The sequence below is a fragment of the Haemaphysalis longicornis genome, unplaced genomic scaffold, assembly GCF_048455015.1.
Source record: "Haemaphysalis longicornis isolate Haplotype H1 unplaced genomic scaffold, Haemaphysalis longicornis Haplotype H1 scaffold_2, whole genome shotgun sequence".
In the NCBI taxonomy this organism is placed as follows: Eukaryota; Metazoa; Arthropoda; class Arachnida; order Ixodida; family Ixodidae; genus Haemaphysalis; species Haemaphysalis longicornis.
This window is the reverse complement of record NW_027526295.1, coordinates 58877123-58895774: the sequence shown is the minus strand read 5'-3', so window position 1 is coordinate 58895774 and position 18652 is coordinate 58877123. Positions and strand designations below refer to the sequence as shown.

The window sequence follows — 18652 nt, the reverse complement described above, 5'->3', positions numbered from 1 at the left end:
TTTTGTACGTCCATGCACCCCTCTATAAATACGAACCGCTGTGGTCGTGTTGGAAGTTAGCAATGACGTGGACATTGACTTCATAACGCGAGGAACCCAGGTTGGATTCCCACCACGGAAAGCGATGTCTTTATCTTGAGGCGCATTCATAATTATCATGATCGTCAATACTTTAGTTTTCCTGGAGTGTGTTTTCAGCGCTCGGCCACGAATCAGTAATACATCAAATGCCTCGCTTTATCTCACAAAACACGTCACTTTGCGCGATGGCATCTCTCAGCTGGAAATCGAAACGGTGGCCACGTTGCGGTGATCCGATTACAGCTCGCCTTCACACCGACGCGCAAGTGTTAAATTTCCCGCAAATTTTGTGGACAGTCAGTGACGAGCGTAAGAGGGCCGCAGACACTCACCGGCCTCTCCACCTCCAAGACAGGCACGCAGTGCGAGTAATCGGATTTGCCGGCCCACACTCCGGAAGCGGAACAGAACCTCGAGGCGTTCTCTGCGAGAAAGAAGAGAAAAAAGGCACGGCATAGGCCAAGTACATAACAGAGCGGTTTTGTGGGGTGCGACGACTCCGGCTGTGGCGTCTGAAGTATTCATGAACAGCTTATGACACCGAAGAAAATTTATGAAATGGGAAGCAACGGCTTTCAATTTTCGTCCACAAAACTTGTAGCCTCGCAAACTTATTTAACGCAAAGGCTGTCGATTAATTTAGGACGCCATTCGAGAGTTTGTCGACGAAATTGAGGGCTTCCAAAGGACTCCTGTATAAAGTAAATATTGTCATGTCTCGAAGGTGGGTCTTCCATACAACACAGGTCGTTCGTAGTTGAATGTCTTCTTTGCCATCGGCTTTATCCTCGAAAAACGTACGTTTTGCCCCCGAAAATGTTGCATGACATCTAAGATTGCATCGTTCGTTTTACGACGCCATAGCGTTACTTCAAGTCCGAAGGATCGCTTTGGAACGAAACTGGTGTTTTACGATTTCTGCTTTCCAAGCAGTGAAGGTCCGCCAATAGAGAAAAACTAACTTTAACGGTTTTAAACCGTCCTTGCACTGGAAGGACAGACGCCATCCATTCTCTTGCGGCGTAAGATGTAGACGCGAATGTTTCCAGCTGCTTGCTGTTGGTCCGTTTCAGCGATCCCCGCGAGCAGCAGCTCGCACCCTGCCCTCTCAATCAGTTCGCGCAAATCTTGAGGGGATAAAATAGTCAACGGAGCGTCCCATTTCCCAAAAAGAATAGAATATGTAATATGTTTGAATTGTTCTCCTTTGAACATGCTCTTGGACAGGGCTACGTTGCGTGTGAGACGGTGTATGTTTTCCATTTTTACACTGTTTTCAGTTAACCTCAGATATCTGCTACAAACATCTTCTCCAATCTAGATTTGTGAATATACAATTTTCAATTAACGTCGAATGTTTTGTACCAAACGTAATTGCCCATCTACATTTGTAAATGTATAGGTTGGTTTGTTTCCTGCGCGGAGTTTGCGATCCTAAAGCCTTGAGAGGGTCCTTGAGAGCAGACGTTCTCCATATTTTTCAGGAAGGGGAGTGCGGCCGTGGCGACCGCAAGGTGCACGGTATGTGAGCTCGCGTGCTTCTTGTTCAGCAGCCCCCATCCCTTCCAGACCTCCGCGTCACGACGGCCATGTAATTCGAAGTTCCTGCAATGTGGACTGGAGTATCTTCCCGAAGCATTTAGGTATTCCGTCTATAGTTATGTTTGAAATACTGTAATCAGAATATCTAATTATATTTCAGCTTCGTTTTAATAGTTTTGCTAGTCAGATTACCTGGAGTGTAGCTCCAATATCTGTTTTTCTGTTCTAGAGGGGGTAAGAGGGGAGGCGCCGGGACGCATTAAAGATGATTGCCAGGCTACTACACTACGAGTTTTGCTGTCTCAGTACTTTCGCACAATCCGGCGTCAGCGCATATTATGTTTGCATGGTTGTGGTACTTTATTAGCGGGAATTTATTCCTAGCTTCTCTCATCTTCTTGTAAAAGATTTGTTCTAATGATTTAGGATTGGGAGTGTTTTAAGAGAGTCGCTGGATCGGCGACACATCTCTAATGGCGTCTGGTATCTTTACCGCGGCGGGTGGGTGCAGGGGTGTACCTATGTTGGATACGATGGCCCGTCCCAATTTTTTAACAGCTGCTTCCCTTGCACTAGGAGAGTCGCTTCCCTGATGTCTTCAAAGGTGCTATAAAGACCCAACCTGAGGACCTTTTCGGCGACAGTAAAAACGTGTACGCTGAAGGCTGCCTTATATTCTGTCCGGATGAACGCTTTTATTTGGTATTACTCGGTAAGGATCAGTTTGTGGCATGGCAAGCTTTTACACTGTCGCATCATTCGTTAAACATTTTGGCTATTTTGGCGCTTTCCGTTAGGGCCATGCTTAGGAGCCCTGCGTGAGTTTTCTCGGAGATGACATCCTAAGATATTTTAGGGTGCTCTTTTATCTTGACCGTGTGATGCCATCACTCGTACGCCCTACACATATTACGGTTGTGACTGAACCGCGCAAACTTAGAAAGTAAAATAATTATTATTGTTTAAAGTGCTATAAAGGGGGTTTTATTTCTGACTAGGAAACATTTCAGTTAGATTCTGCTCATAATTTGGGCCTTCCTTGGTTTCTGAGACACTGGGAGCTGAGACCTGCGCCCTCTTTAGTCAGCCGACACAATGTTGCTGCCGGCTTTGGTTGTGACGGAAGAGCCGCTTTGGTGTGATGACGTCGTTTCCGAGGACGGCTGACGACGGTCTACCGAGCATTCTACTACCGACAGAGCGTAGAAAGAACTTCACTTTGCAGGTGCGGCACCTGCTGTATGAACTCATCAATTCTTTCGTATTGGCCACTAACTGAACCATGAAAGAAGAAATTATCAAGAGCCATGTGTAAATGGACACTCCGTAGAGGCCCACCACATCGTGTGTCATTTGCATGGTCAATGTCTCGACAGGCAATTTAACACCGAGCGTAACAGTCAATACAGCTTACTGAAAGTACGTTTTGGGGGACAGTTGGGCTAATGACGCCGGTTGGTTGCTATGAGGTTTTATTTAGACGACAGCCTGCAAGCCAACGCCGGGCAATGAAAGTCATTATGGAAACAAGCGACGCAGTATTTATGGGGTGGAGAATATTGCCGACACTGTGAGAGCTGTGTGTTAGCGGCAGCCCGGGTCTGCAGGGTACGTGTCCAGGGAGTTACAGCGGCGCTCCTCTGCGGGTTGCCAGCGTCGAAACACGATGCAGCGTAGGACGTAAAGCGCAGCCGTCACACCGAAGTACACGTGAACGGGATGGCATGTGACTAGAACTGGAGCACGCCAGCCGCTGAGAACTCGGAGTCTGGGTGGGGTAGCTGTAGGTGGAAGTGTGCGAAGTGTGTATGTTAAAGTAATTTGAGCCGAAAGATGATAAACGAGAGCTAAGAAAGAACCTGGGGACGGTGCATTCTGGTCGCGGCGCAGATGGGCCACTTCCGAAGAGCTAGAGCTGAAGCACGGGAAATAACCGCGACAACGCAGTAGACTCCAGGCATTGATTGCTGTGCAGGTAATACGACTATACCCATCGGTCGAAACCGCTTTACCTCCACGCACAATTACGCCGTCGCTTTGCAATACCTAACGGACCTTCAGAGCGAAAGAGTGAGAACGTTCTGTATTAGATGAAAGCAGACACGTCTTCCGGCGTGCCGCCTATGTGCTAGTCTGTGTGGATGGGAAGGAAGAAATAAAGGAAATGATTTAGGTAGGGTGTGAGAGTCACACGGAGGAAGGAAAAAAAGGCAAATAAAAATGTAGCCAATGGAGCTTCACTGACTGAACGTCGTGAACGCTTATGGTAACAGCGAAGGTGACTCTAAGCCTAATCGAACTTCTGAATGGCAGCAGATCGATTCCCGTTCGCGCCAATTCATTTTTGCCGTGTTGCACTGCTCACTTCATGTACGAGAGTGTTCCTGTTGAACTTAGGACACTGCCGCTGAGCGGCTGGGCGGGGGGGAAAAGGGTGCTGCGGGCGCTTTTGGTTTTTTCACAACCTACTTTTTTATTTGACATCGCAAAATCAAGCAGCCGTGCCTTTTTATCCAAAAGGACAATGCAAATGTCAGTTATGTAGTCATGCTTTGCCTTAAATATGCTTAGTGTTACATTTTTGGTCTACAATGTTAACAAGTATAGACATTTCCCTAGATTTAGAATAGAAAATGTTTTATATAGAAATGGCTCGTTTAAGCATTTTTTTACTTGCGGCATGTGTGCTTGGCGCTTGACCTCCCCCTGGCTAGACTATGCCCACTCCACATTGCTGCGATCACGTTACCACATTTTGTCAATGCAGGCCTCAGTCAATAACAGCTTCGTTGTTAAAAGTAGTCAGAGTGCAACTTTCAGTAGGCAACTCGGAGGGCGTATGATTTTAAAGGGTGAGCATATAGTCCAAAATTGTCTCGGCCGCGCAGATTATTTTCAGGAAATCAAATAAAGGCCTCTAGCACTTTTTGCTGCGATGAAGAAGAAGGCCATGGTTCAAGAAGTGCTTTTAAACTTACGAGGCCATGATTAAGGCGACCAGTCTCCTTTTCGAGGTGTGCCCGTGCTTGCTTTATATGTCGGAGATTCGAGCAAGTCGCGTTAAACTGTTTACGGTGATCCGCAGTTGTTGCAGTAAAGGTTCGAATTTTGGACAAGGCGGTACCGGTAGGCTTTTGTGAGAGGGGTATTAGGACATAACCGATGGCAGAATATCTCTAACCGACACGGTATTCCCACCGCACTATCATTGTTAAAGGGACCGAGAGCTGATTTTTGCCTAATATATGTTCTCTATCCCAAATAAACGGGCATCCCATAAAACGCCTTAACACGACATGGCTTTGCTGATAACTACCTAGAATTTTTAAATCGAAATTTGTAGATCTACAAGCGTACGTGTCCTTCCAAAAATAATGCTGGCAACCATGACTTACAGTAGCGCGGCCACATACCTTTGTCTCCATGCCAGCTGAAAAGCGGCATTTGAAAACTTGTCCCCAGCTAAAAAAATTGTAAAGCGCAGGCTTCTTTATTCGTTTATGTGTTTTTAAATCGCTATTCAATTTTTCACGAAGGCGCCATCTCGAGTTGGACGAGAGGTAGAATGCTGGCTTCAGGTTGTGGAGGTCAGCAATTCGATTCTGGCCGGCGCATCTTTTTTATTTTTTAGCTGCCGATGGCGTTTTTGAAAACTGAAAAGGAATATTTCGGCAAAGAAAAGTTCCTGACAACGGCAGAATCTTCAAGTCTTTTTCACTTGATCTGTTTACTGACCGCTGCCGTTGGTTCTGAATATAGAGGTTCAGGTAGCCACACTGAGAGCAACCAAGCAACAGCTGCCGGGTGTCTTTGTGTATATGTGTTTTTAAAGACATATACAATTTAAACTTATACAAATACTTATGTAAAAGGTTTCTGATTAGATATTAACCGTTTCAGAAGATGCAGTAGCTGCAACGTTGCAGGTCATGTGATTGGGATACATATTGTAGTATCAAGTATCTATACAACGAACAGCCCCCTTCCGATTTTAAGAAATGTGTGCCAAATTAAAACAATTTTCTTCAATTTGTTTACAAATTGTCCGCAGTTACTTGACTATATAAAACGCTGGCTTTCATGTGAGCTAGAGAACGTGCGCATGGGAAACATCGGTGGTCCGTCCCTTTGAAGCAAGGTATACACAATGCAAGAAGGACTGCACTTTTTTGCGAGAAACCATAGGTTCTTTCTTTTCTCAAGACAAGCGCCTTTAGTATAGCTGAGGCATCGCGGCTCATGAAGAAAATCTTCCTCCAATTCTGCAGTCGTTACTCCCTCAGCAGCCTATTGGCGCTGCGGCGATGGATCAACTGCTTGCGTCTCTTTCTTGGCTTTCTTCATCGTGTCCTGTTCGAATTCGACGAGCACACTACCACACTTTGCCTCAGAGCTTCACCAGAATCTGATTTCTCAGCGGCTGGTATGCACCTGCTCCACTCGGGTGCAATCCAGTTCACCTTAAATGTGTCTGTGCAGTTTCATCTTGTTATTTATTCCGAAAGGACGGTAACTTTTTGCACAGCCAAGTTACCAGCTTATCGTTGGTCGGAAAATTTTGTGTGGTAAAAAACAAAAAAACAGGCAGGCCCAAGCAGTTCTCTCCCAAGACGCCGAACGCACGACTCAGGCTAATAATGCATTTAGTATATAGCTGAGTATTCATGTAAAAAATCCACAAAAACAGCTTGAAAACCGCATGGTGGATGACCACCTCCTGTGAACCATAGGACCCCCACCCTTCCCGCCCCACCATGTGTTCCTGTGGCGATTCCGTTCATGCTCGTGAAAAAGGGTGTGGGCGTAATTCGATCGCTATCCCAAGCATCAGGCTAGCTAGGACCCAGCCGTTCTCGCCCAAGACGCCACGCGCAGGCGTCACGACCTAGCAGTTCCACCAGCGAAGCCGGGCGCAAGCTACAAGCCTGCCAAGAAGATGAGGAGCATTTCGTAGGCTCTTCCAACAGCATGTGTAGTGGTGTACAACCGCTGCACTGGACATCACTCTCCAAGCGCGGGATGGCAACCTTTTCATTTATGGCACTACAGAGTTGTCGCCTTATTTTGTCTGCATGTACCCATTTTAGGTGCGATATAATTTTGCTCAACTTGCTTAACCATCAATGAACCATTTGAGGGGTTCGAGATTGCTTACGTGGTCTGCGCCGACATTTCAGCTGAATTTTATTCACAGCGCTCTGCACTAATAGTTGGCTTAGCCCTACGTGTGGGGAATAGTATATACCATATTTGTTTAAGCAACGCTTCGCGGATGTCATTTGAGGCAGTAATTTTCATGAAGGACAAAGAGAGTGACCTAGCGTTGCTTTGCCTAAATCCCATTTTTTGGGTTATGTCAGCGCAACGCATTTTTGCAATGAGTGGCGCATACTAACGCGTGCTATCGTAGTTCACTCCGTTGAGCGTCGAGAAGCAAGGGATCGAGACGGTGTGTGCCGCGGGCGTCCGAGGCAAGCAGGAAAGGCCGTCCCAGGCCGGGAGGCAGCTCAGCACCGACTCCAGCTTCGTGTCTGTGTGACCGAGAAACACAACAAACACGGATTATAAGGATTGTGTAACTTTAGAAAAAAAAATCTCTCTCTTGCCAATGTTTTCCTAAGTGTTTACCGGTTCTGGGGTCCCAGCAACAGAGCCAAAACGCACGTACCTAAAGCTATTCATAATTCTTATACTCTTGCACAGTTCAGCGTATCTGGCAAAAGGCACGCGGCTAAATTTTAACTTTTCTATCAAAGGAGAATGGTATGCTGGTTTATGCCTTGGGACAATTTGAAAGCTTCCCCGAGGAGTGTGTAACATCTCTTAGTCACATGAGCTGCAAATAGGCACATCCATTCATTTTGTGTGTTATTTTGGTAAGTTTGGTAGTTAATAATTAAATCGCGAGAGGTTACTGTAAGCTACCACGATATCAAGATGACTGCATGTAAGAAACATAATAGGGGAATGCCGAATCCGGGCAACATGACACTTCGCGCATTAGAATAAAACGACTACGCATGCATTGGTATATAATGGAGTGTGGGACTGCCAACTGCCCAGCGCTTTCTCAACTGGCAGCCGCTGCGACGGCGCGAATTTACATCTATTGGCACTCGCAAGAAGGCATAACGTAAAGTGCTTTGATTGAACTAACCCTGTTGCTGGAAGCTGCGGCCTGCACAGTCGGAGCCGTGCCTCGCATCCGACGTTTATTGAAGATCTCGTCATAGCGCAGCAATCACAGTCGCGAACGCAGTCCTTTGTTGGCCTTGTAAACAGGTGTTGTGTATACAAATATCAAGCCGCTGCAAATTGTGTTTCATACGTAAAATGTGTGCAGCTCATATCAATCACGTTAGCTTATCTGTCCTATACAGTTCGTAACATCTAGTTTCTATGTGAAGTCTTATCGCCTGATTCTTCCATGGAATCCACTTTCGCTGCCGAAAAAACCGTCTATACACACCTCGTTTTATTTTCCCCATAAAACAAGGCTCCCACAACCATGAGCGGCACGCAACAGTAACCTCCGACTCCCAGAGTGCAGAAAATATCCTGCTTGTGTGGCATGGTCGATCGCGTGTTCGGAGGGGCGATAAAACCTTGCAGTTCTTCAGAAGAGCCAGGTGAAGCCACATCGTTTCTTTAAACTATTCAGCTACCCCCAGCATGGACTTATTCATAGATCTGAGTCGCGATTTCAAGCAAAACAACCTGCGTTTTCTCTGTGCAGCAGGTATTGCAATATTACCGCAGAACATACCCGCGCCTTCCTCTGGTTTAGTAGCTCTGAAAGAGTGGCGCAGGAAGTTTATTCGAAGCCACAGGTGCAGGAGACGTCTCCATAATTCGCCGAATGAGAACTAACAACATATTTTAATTTTGTAGAATGACGACATTACTTTCAGTTGCATAAAGCTTGTGCCAGGTTATGCGAAAATTGATAACTCTAATTTTTACGATTTACGCTTCTGGAGTACCAGAAAAAAGTATAGGAACAAACTCCTCACCTATGGTTTTGCTGGCGCCTTCTAGGCACTGTATCTCGGCCACCGAAGCAGTAGACGCCGTTGTGGACGTGTTCCATGTTGGCAAAAATGTCGAAGATGAAAACGACGCGTTTCCTTCTGCTAGCACATCTTCGTCAGGAGGCACAAACACCACGACCACGGGTTCAGGCGCTGTTCCATTGAAGGTCACGTTGCTCAGTGGCCATGAGCTGCTTTTTTCTTGTTGAGCACTGCCGTTCGTTGAACGCACGTCCTCCATCACCTGCGTTCAATACAAAGAAACAAAGGGACAATAAATACACAAAGGGATGAAAACATTGCCACCCACGGTACTGACGGCCTTAGGGCAAGCAGTGGGATCGGTTGCAAATATTGGGTTTCGCAGCAGGCGCCATGTTGCTTCCGACGAATTGGACTGTAGGCAATATAGGTAGCTTTTATTTGAGTATTGATGAAACGTTCAAGTTAAGCTAGCAAATACGCTGCTTGTGGACTCTTATCGTTTACTGTTAACTTTGATATAACTTACTAGTGGCTGTAGGCGCCTGGATAGAAAGCCCCTCAAGTTTAAAAAATTGGAAAGAAATTATGCTGCAATGCCTAAGATACGGTTAAATATGAAAGCAATTGTGTTACAATGCCTAAGATAGGCAACATAAAATAATGGGCTCTGAGAGCGTGACAGCACGCGTACAGATACGTCTACAGACAAGTTGGTCATTTGTAGAGAGAGGAGGGATGACGGGACTGAGATATGCATGCCACATGAGTCGGAAAGTTTGGTGAAGGTCGAAAATTACTGTTTTCATATTCGAAAAGTATGCCAATTTTCTGCAGAGTTTCGCGCAACGAGATACAAGGGCCGTTTTTCCGCCACAACCGAGAAAATGCTTGCATGATCGCAACGACAATGACCTCTGCACAATTTACGTGAGCATTGCTTATACAAGTTGTGAAATGAAACCCCTATTTCTAAGCTGCAGACTTCTGTCTGGAGACTTCTGTCTGCAGACTTCTGTCTGGCTGGGAAGTTACTGAACTGAGATTTAATTGTGCTCCGACCAATACATCGACAAAACCCGAAGTTTGGAAGCCAGCTCGGATTATTCAGGAGTGACTGAGGCCACGCTGCAGCTGCGTCGTATAGTCTTTCGCTTTTGCTGGCCTCGCACAAAGCCCCTCACTGCGGCACGTAATCCGTGGGCGTACACCGAAGGGAGAGTGCCAGGTGGGCGATTAGGGTTCCCACGAGTTCGCTGGATTAGCCACAACTCAAGAAGAAGCTGCTTCCTTCAGTTCGTCTCCCTTTCAAGGGTGGCCATTCCGGAGAAGTCAATTTTGTGGTCGGCCACTTTACAATGTTCGGAGACTGCTCTGCGTTCTCTATTCTGTTTCCGTACGTCCTTTTTGTGTTGCCTAATCCTCTCCGGTAGGTTTTTGCTTTCACCGATGTACGAGGCGTTGCACTCAGCGCATGGAATGCGGTAAATGAACTCGGGAGGTTTCTCTATTGTCGGCCGGTCTTTGTAGCGGGGGATTAGGCGGCCTATGGTTGTCGAAGGCTTGTGGGCGATGCGCCCTCCTACTCCTCTGAAAATGCGGGCCAAGGCCTCGCTTGTTCCTAGGATATGCGGCACCGGCACGCATTTCAGAGTACCGACAGTTGATGTCCTTGGTGAGTTTGTCACCGTGTTCTGCTCTTTGCGGCCTGTTACGGAGTGAATGAACTTTTTTGGGTAGCCATTTTTCTGGAGGTCCGCAATTACACGGCTTACATCTTTTTTACGTTCCGATTAGGATGAGGAAATTGCATCAGCTCTGTTGAATAAGGAGGACACAACAGAGGCTTTGTGGTTAGCGGAGTGGGCCGAATTAAAATGAAGGTAGCAGCCGGTGTGTGTTTTCTTGATGTATTGGTTGGAGCATAATTAAATCTCAGTTCAGATCCCAACAGGTACCATTTCGTAAAACATCAAGAGTACACGCGTTGCTCTATAGCTCTTGGGCCCATTTAGTTGGACGCACTCCGTATTTCCCTTTCACCAAAATGCGAAAAGGCGATAGAGATGATAGAGCGGCTGTTCAAATGGCAAAATACCAATGCACGAATACCTCAAAATCCGTCCTTTGCGTAACCCTGTCACGGTTTCTAAAATCGCTGTATTCACAAAAACGATAATTGAAAAAAATGGAAGGGGGAGATTTGATGTGGGATTCAGAATAGCAGCCGAGCGCGCATAGTAATACACCTAGGCTGGCCATCCGGTGTAGGTTTATGTGCCTTAAAATCACGTGCTAAATGAACTTGTCCTGATACTTTTCTTTTACAGTTACAAGTCGCTGCCGGAGTGTGTGTATCCCGAAAACGCCTAGGCGAGATCCACGAATCCGGCAATAAGCTATTTCGGATGTCAGATATCCTAGTCCGTGACAGCGTGTTGGGAAGTGAAGCTTGTATTACAGTTTTTGGCATTTGCTTTTTCAAAAGTAATTAATGCGGTTAAAAGTGTTATACTTGTATTCACGGCAATTTACGCTATTCATAGAGGCCAATTTGTTTTCATGCTGTATTTTCCTTCAAGGTTTATTTGAACACCATATGCACGAGTTTTGTATTCCTTTGTGTATTTACTATTAGAGCGACTTGGCTTCCAAAATTAATTGTTCTTTCTGTCGAGTGCTTTATACAGGCCTGTTTTAAAACTTGTCTTCTATCAGGCCTCAGCTCGTCGACCTTCTTTTGTACGTTTAGTTGAGTAGTAGGTGGGAATTTAAGCTCTCCAGTTCGCCCACATGCACATTGAGACTGCGGTTGTTGCGTAAGGCAAAACAGTTTTTTACCAATAGTTTAGTGTATTTGGTCAATGCACGAATAAAGATAGATTGATTGTCAGGCTTAACGCGCTGACGTAACGCAGGCGAAGAGGGGCACCGTAATGAAGCTATCCGTATTATTTTGACTACCTGTGAATCTTTGACGTGCGCCGAAATCTCGGACACAGGCGTTTTTCTTTTCGCCCTTTTAGACAAGCTGCCCCCACGGCCAGGAATAGAATCCGCGACCTCGTGCTCAGCGGCCCAACGATTTAGCCACATATTGATTTGATTGATTGATTGATTGTAGGGTTTAACGCGCCGACGCAACGTAGGCGATGAGGTGCGCCGTAGTGGAGGGCTCGGGATTAATTTTGACCACCTGGGGATCTTTAACGTGCGCCGAAATCTCCATTTAGCCACAGAGCAATGCAAGAATAAAGCACTGCTTGATTCCGTCTACAAATGCGCTGTAGAGCCATGGCCTAAATCTACACCAGCTGGAACCATTAATAGAAGCACAAATAAAAATTACGAATAAAATAGAAAAGGTGTCATCCTCAGTGTCTCAAAATGATGTTCTCTGTCGCCCGTACTTCCCGACAAGCAGACCAGAAAACCGATAGAAAGGGAGCACATATTTTAGGAACTTGATGTACTGATTTCTTTGCGCTTGAAATAAACCCGCATGAACGTAAACGATACACCACATAAATGTACAAAGCAATCACGGCAGAGAGGTGCATTCGCCAGGAAAACGCTCAAGTTTATTTATTTATTTTAAAAAAACCTAAAGGTCCTCTGGGGAGGGTATTACATAGTGTAAAGTTCAGTATAAACACACAGAAAAATGCATTTTCTAAGTGCCTAAAGGAAATCGAAGGACTGGGACGATGTCTGGGAAAGGAACGTTTTTTTTTTACTTTTTAAACAACAATGAACAGTCATATAGGACGAAACAAAACAGCGAAGCGATTTTATGCAACCGATTAATAGCAGGTCGGCGTCGTTTTCAAGCGGAACAGTTCACCCTTTTCGATGCTCTCAGAGTGTTTTTCGTCATGTTGATCGTTGTTGAGGCTTTCTCTTTTTTTCCAACCTTCGCTCAAACGTCTTGTCGCTCTCTAACGAAATTTCAATCGACAGAGACATTCCAGATTCCGAACGCCATGAAGAGTACCTGTATACACGCCACACACGTTTTTGATGCACACAAAGTACAGAATAGTAAACATCGGATGTATAACAATGGAAAGAGATCTTACCAATCGGGCTGCTGTGATGCGGAGCGCACATGGGTTAAACTGTGAAAAGAATGTGTAGCCAGGACCTTTTCTGTCGTTTTTGTTACAGGGGTTGGTTTGGTATGATTGGCAGGAGTTTAACTACGTGAACGTCCAGTGCAACCCAGTTGTCCGAATTATTATAAAGATAGATCTTTTAGCAAACGCGGTTGTCGAATGGGAAAGGTTTCGAGACGCTGTTTTAAAATTTGGTGTTCGAGTTACAAATGCTTTCGCCAGCCCTAGGGATAGCTACTCCCTCCTCAACATTGCGGACAACTAGGGTTTGCGGCATTTCCAAGCCTGGGTTGAATTACGCATTTATGCAGTTTTCCCGAATTTCCGCTTTTAGATTGCTATAACTCTGTTGCGTACATGTTGTACACGTCGTGAAAAGTAAGAAACAATATGAGGTGTATGCTGGCTTACTTAAGTGCGACTTTTATGCAAAATGTGAAGCAAAGTTCAAAACGGCCTTCGAAAGGAACGGCAATTAGCGATGGGACCACCTAACTCTACTCATCGTCATTTGCCAGGGAGGCATCAGACTAAAATTTTCCTAGAGCACCGATGCGCGAAAGCGGAGCAAGAATGGTGACTACTTGAAAAATTTAGATTTTCAACCACCCTTTCTCTTCACAAAAACAAATTTAAAAACTGAAATGTAATGAAGGGTAATTTTGCAAGTTATGCCGGACTTCAAGGGAGATCCGTCGATAATCGTGCCGAGGAATAGTGACACAGATGTTTGAAAATTAACAATTTTTAGCTTTTTGATGCAATGTTTTTTCAAGGAAGTAGCAGAGGTTGCTAACCACTTCTTTCTCTTCGTGGGTGTACGATTTCACAAGCATGAAAACGCAAACACAGAAGGAAAATAAAATATGCGGAATCAACATTTAAGGTGTTGGTAAAATAATGAATGCATAAACGTGGAAAGATTGCTCGCTAACTGTTTTCGATAGATAAGAAGCAAAGCTTTTTCCGTTACTTGTAAGTGATATGGTCTAGCCTAATATTTTATCCTCGAAAGTATATACAAGGATGCGCAATTTCGGGGCTATTACAACGAAAATCGAAATAAAACATGACAGTTTGAGCTTATGAATATTTAATTTCGCCTGTATGTTCAGCGGTATTCCCTAGAAATTCCCATCGAATTCTCGGTCACGGCGATTGCACATTCACAAAAACCAAACATTTTCCGGTGAACTTGTGCGTACGCGTGTAATGTCGTTCGCTCCGGGTGGGGGCGGATATCAGAGAGGGCATTATGGAAAACAGTAAAGGAGCGTGTCATAAGAAAATAAGCGCTTTCCCCGCTCAGCCCTCGGTGAAACAAAAAACACGAGTTTTCACTCGACAGCCTTCATCGCGACTACACGCTATCCCCAGTTCACTGCACGTTCACGCCACGGCACAGCGTCGGCGTGTTAACTGTGATGCAATAGCACATGTGGAAGTTGCTGCTAGAAAGGCGGCTTCGCCAGAACAGCGCTATCGTGATGAACCAGTGTCAATCTTACAGCTCGCGTTCTTGCATACCTATAGCTACCAAGACACAAAATGTCTGTCTGTCTCGGGATTACACATATTTTGCACACTGTATTTCACAAAATGTATGGTACTGGATGATTCGGTTGACCGTGTTCCTTGCTCCGAAGTGCCCTCTCAGACTGCCCAGACGGCGGGCTATGCGTGGCGACCCTGATCGACCAAGCGCCTCAGCAAGCAATCTCTCGCCCGGTCACGTAGTACCGCAGCGGTGATGTTCCGGGCGGACTCAGCTCGGCGCCTCGGCATGCGTGCGCTTTGGCAGCTAAAGGTCGTTGCGAGCAGATTAATGGCCCAGAAAGGCATCGCATAGTACGCTTTCGTGCTGCTAACATTTGTTCATATTGTTACGCCCACCAGAAGTAGACGCTGAAACATAGCCTAAGGCGACACACGACAACGATGATGAATCACTGCGTGGCACGCACTCAGCTCGAGCTGTCATGGCCGCATTGTATAAAGTTCATCCGTGTAAATACATCGCTGTTCCATCGTGTTATGTTCGTCTCATCTTTACCGCATCGCCACGTAACTTGGGGTAAGGTGCGGTCGTCATTCCCGCTCTGCTGCCCAGCTTCACCCCGTTTCGGCTTCTCAAGAGATCGGTTCGAAACTTTTGGATCGCTTCGGCACCCCCGCCCCGGTGATCCATGGACGCACCCATTCCCCAGCTCCGTGTCCCCAGCCAGTGACCCGCCGAGACCATAGGAGTTGTGTTCAGCTGCTACCTGACAAGACGACGATGCTATTCGCCTGGCCCATTTTCCGGCGTGTCTCCAGGGACTTCGGACTTTCCTTCATTAAGCCGGCGGGAACAGCTAATCCGGAGCCAGTGTTCATTAAGCTTACCATCATCTGTGGCGGCAAGGACTTTGCTGTATATTGCCGTTTTATCTCATCAACGTTGCGCAAATTGAGGAGAAATATACTGCTGCTGTTGCCTATATAATTGTTAGGAATTATCTCCACAGCGATAAATTCTACCTTACAATGCGACGTACGGAGCTCGTGTCGGATATAAGGGATCTTCTTATTTATCAAAATAGCCACACCCCTGCCTTTATCCTCCAGGAGGCTCTCCGCCTTGTATCCCGTGAAAGGGAGGTCAGCCGCAAGAGTCTCCTGAAGCAAAATAACATGTGGTTTCTCAGCTTGTGATCTAATAAACTGCTGGAGGGCCGCCTTTTTTGGGTTGAATCCTCGGCAGTTCCATTGCCAGGCTCTAAAGGCTTTAGTTATCGAGGCCATCTTGACCGTGTGGGATCGCGTTATTTAGGTTAGTATTACTGTGGGAAATACCCTGCTCTGCCAAAGGGTTGGGATAGATCTTCACCATAGCTGGAACTACCGTATCATTCAAGTATGCCTCGATCTTTTGCAGCCTAGCCCCGACGCTCTCCTCATTGTGCTCAATACGGGTGAGTCGGTCGTTTATCTGCTTGATACTATCATTAATCGCAGATAGAGCCTCCTTGATTTCCGACTTTGCCTTAAGCTGCAACTGACTGGGCGGAGTAAGCGCCCGCTTCTTGGGAGCTGGGCACTCTGCGACCTCGCCCTCTGACGGAGCAACCTCCATGGACCTTGGAACTTCGCTATCTGAGGGACGCTCGCCCTCTGACCTCGACCGGAAAGGTCGCCTTCGACGAGGGGAGTGTTGTTACGCGAAGAAGTGGACGCTGAAACATAGCTCAAGGGCACACACGCCACCGACGATGAAGCACTGGGTCTTTTCGTTGTCTGACTTCAGACATCGGTGACCACCAGCGCCATTATCCGACGTTTCGGCCTGTTATCGACCTTCTTTACTCAGAGCCTGGGACCCTTCTCTGAACGCGCTCGTGCTGCGGGATGCTATCCGATACCGCCGCAACTTTCGGGCTGATGGACCTGACCTGCTTCTTGCGGTACCCGAGCAACTTCGCCCGGATGTCCTCCGCGAGCTTAAAGACGTGCCAATGGCTGGCCACCTTGGCGCCACTCGCACTTAAGAACGGGTCCGCCGGCGCTTTTACTGGCCAGGGATCTACGGGACTGTGCGTTGCTATGTCGCCCCATGCAATCCTTGCCAACGTCTATAAACGCCCGCATTACGTCCCGCCGACCAGTTGCAACATTTTGACATCCCAACCGAACCGTTTTATCGTGTTGGCTTAGACCTTCGGGGAACGGTGGGATTGCGGTAACCACAGACTATGCTACCCGCTACCCAGACTACGCTACCCGCTACAGATGCCGGAGATTTCCTCCTGGAAGACGTCGTCCTGCCTCATAGTGCTTCGCGCCAGTTTCTCACGGCCGGCGCCCGGTACTTTTTGTCACAGGTTGTCGAGGACCTTCTTCGCTCTAGTGAAACAAAGCATACACTGATGACTGCATACATCCTCAAACAAATGGCCTTACTGAGTGGCTCAACAAAACGCTCATTGACATGCTTGCGTTCTACGTCTCTAGAGACCATCGGGATTGGGACGCTGCACTACCTTAAGCCACAATTTACATAGTTCCTCCCGGTACGACACAGCTGGATATTTACTTAAATTAAGGGGTCACAAACACCTAAGCTAAGAATCACTGTTCTGCGCTACTTGGATAACCAATAAATAAGAAAGAAATACCGAGCCTTTGAGCTGTTGGCTGTCATTTTTCCGCCTTGCGCTGTCCACGTATTCTGTGCCATTGTAAAGAAGTGAAAACAAAGAAGACGATGACAAACCAGACACGCTCGCGAGAACCACGAGAGAACCGTCATCACCAGCGTTCTGTGGTGTCATTCACCCCTCCATATACACACAAATGAGCCGGCCAATCAAAATCTGCCAGGTAAAGCCGCCGGCGGACGAAGCGATTCCGAGAACAATGGCAGTGAGAGTAAGAGTGTGGAGCATGACCGGGATGTACAGTGGTCGGGCGACCGGACCCGTGCCGTGCCCCAAGAAGTCCCCCACAACCACAGCATCCAGATCTTCTCTTCCACAAGGAAGTCGTCCCACTTTGCGTCGGTGACAGACAGCTGCATTGCGTTGGCGACTCTGCCACGGGAGCTGGAAGTGAAATCGACCACCACGGCCACGACAGCAGCAAGACCTTGCAACACCGCAACACCACGGCTCTGCTTCTCGGACGTGTGGGACAACTCGGTTCCGGCAGTGAACACGTACTGCGACTTTTTCCATTCCCTGGCTTCGACTATTTTGCGGTTGTCAGAACTATGGACCCTTTCGTATATTACTTTGTTGCAACTCCTGATTGCTTATTAGTTACCCGTTGTTGCTTAGCTCATTCTGTGTAGTTTGATGTGGGTTTCTGGTATCATAAGCTGGTCTCGTTTACAGTTTCCTTTATAATAATTACTATTGTCCGACAACCTGACAGCCATCGAGCGTTCATATGTTGTGCATCTTATAGGCCTAATTTTCGACAAACATGGGTAACTAGTACATCCCCACTAAACGATTTTCCTGTGTTTCTTCTTCTGGTCCTAATTGAGCTCTCCCTCGAGCAACTTGATTACTGGCCGGCCTCTTCTCAGTTGTAGCAACAGACATATTCGATAACCATTTCAAGAAAGTGGCCGCAGAAGCCCAGCAGAAATTACAGGCGGTATGCAGAGGCGACTAAATGAAGCAGTGCGGCTTTGTGCTGGCGATAACTGCAGCTTTCGAACTGCTTCCAGGTATCAAAAAGGCGTGAAACGTTTAGCGCAGTTTTGCAGGGAACCTTTGAGAAGTCGGTTGCAATGATGACATTGTACTATTCGGCGCAGACACAACAGATTTGGAAGAGAGAAAAGCTTAGCTAGATGTAGTGGATATATACTTTATGTGCAAAACGACGTGACACAAGGAGCAGAATACACCACTTGTGCTCTACTTCTTGTGTTATGCCTTTTTACCCTTAGGTATGACACCATACTTCAGTTTGAAAGCGTGAACTTCAAAACAGATTGCATCAGGTTTTGCCACCAGAAAGCTTCCGCAGAAATTCAAAAATTCACTACGCTTCCCGCATTGCGCATGCTGTTAAAATCATTATTGCAAGAAATGTTATTTAGAGAACATCACATCCTTTATACATGCTGCGGCCACTTCAACTGCATGGGTTGAAGTCGCTAGACCGAGCCATAACCATAATCAATCCTCGACTGTTTCCACAAATGCCTGTCAGGGCGTTCCAGACGGTCCCTTGCCCAGTTACTTGACAAGTAAAAGTTGCTTCATCCAGTTATGCTGCGAAGGAATCCTTTACATCTGTGTAAAATACGGCTTGCGGCCACAGAAGAAACCTGTACAGCTTCCTTAGAAACCTCGCACTTCAAAATTCCCACACAAGGACGAATTTATCTTCAGCCACGAAGCTTATCAG

The 18652-nt window shown here is 46.6% G+C and overlaps 1 protein-coding gene across 1 annotated transcript in view; it reads right to left on the bottom strand.

The window, feature by feature from the left end:
- The window catches only part of LOC144167991 (diuretic hormone receptor-like), an 82286-nt gene extending 64980 nt beyond the window's left edge, over window positions 1-17306 (bottom strand). Inside the window, exons 1-4 of the mRNA XM_077697093.1 lie at window positions 17208-17306; window positions 8637-8898; window positions 7020-7154; window positions 414-505 (exon numbers count right to left, since the gene is read on the bottom strand). Of these exons, the coding sequence (XP_077553219.1) occupies window positions 414-505; window positions 7020-7154; window positions 8637-8898; window positions 17208-17306 (588 nt within the window). The remainder of the gene's footprint in view (window positions 1-413; window positions 506-7019; window positions 7155-8636; window positions 8899-17207) is intronic.
- Between the last annotated feature and the right edge of the window lie 1346 nt (window positions 17307-18652).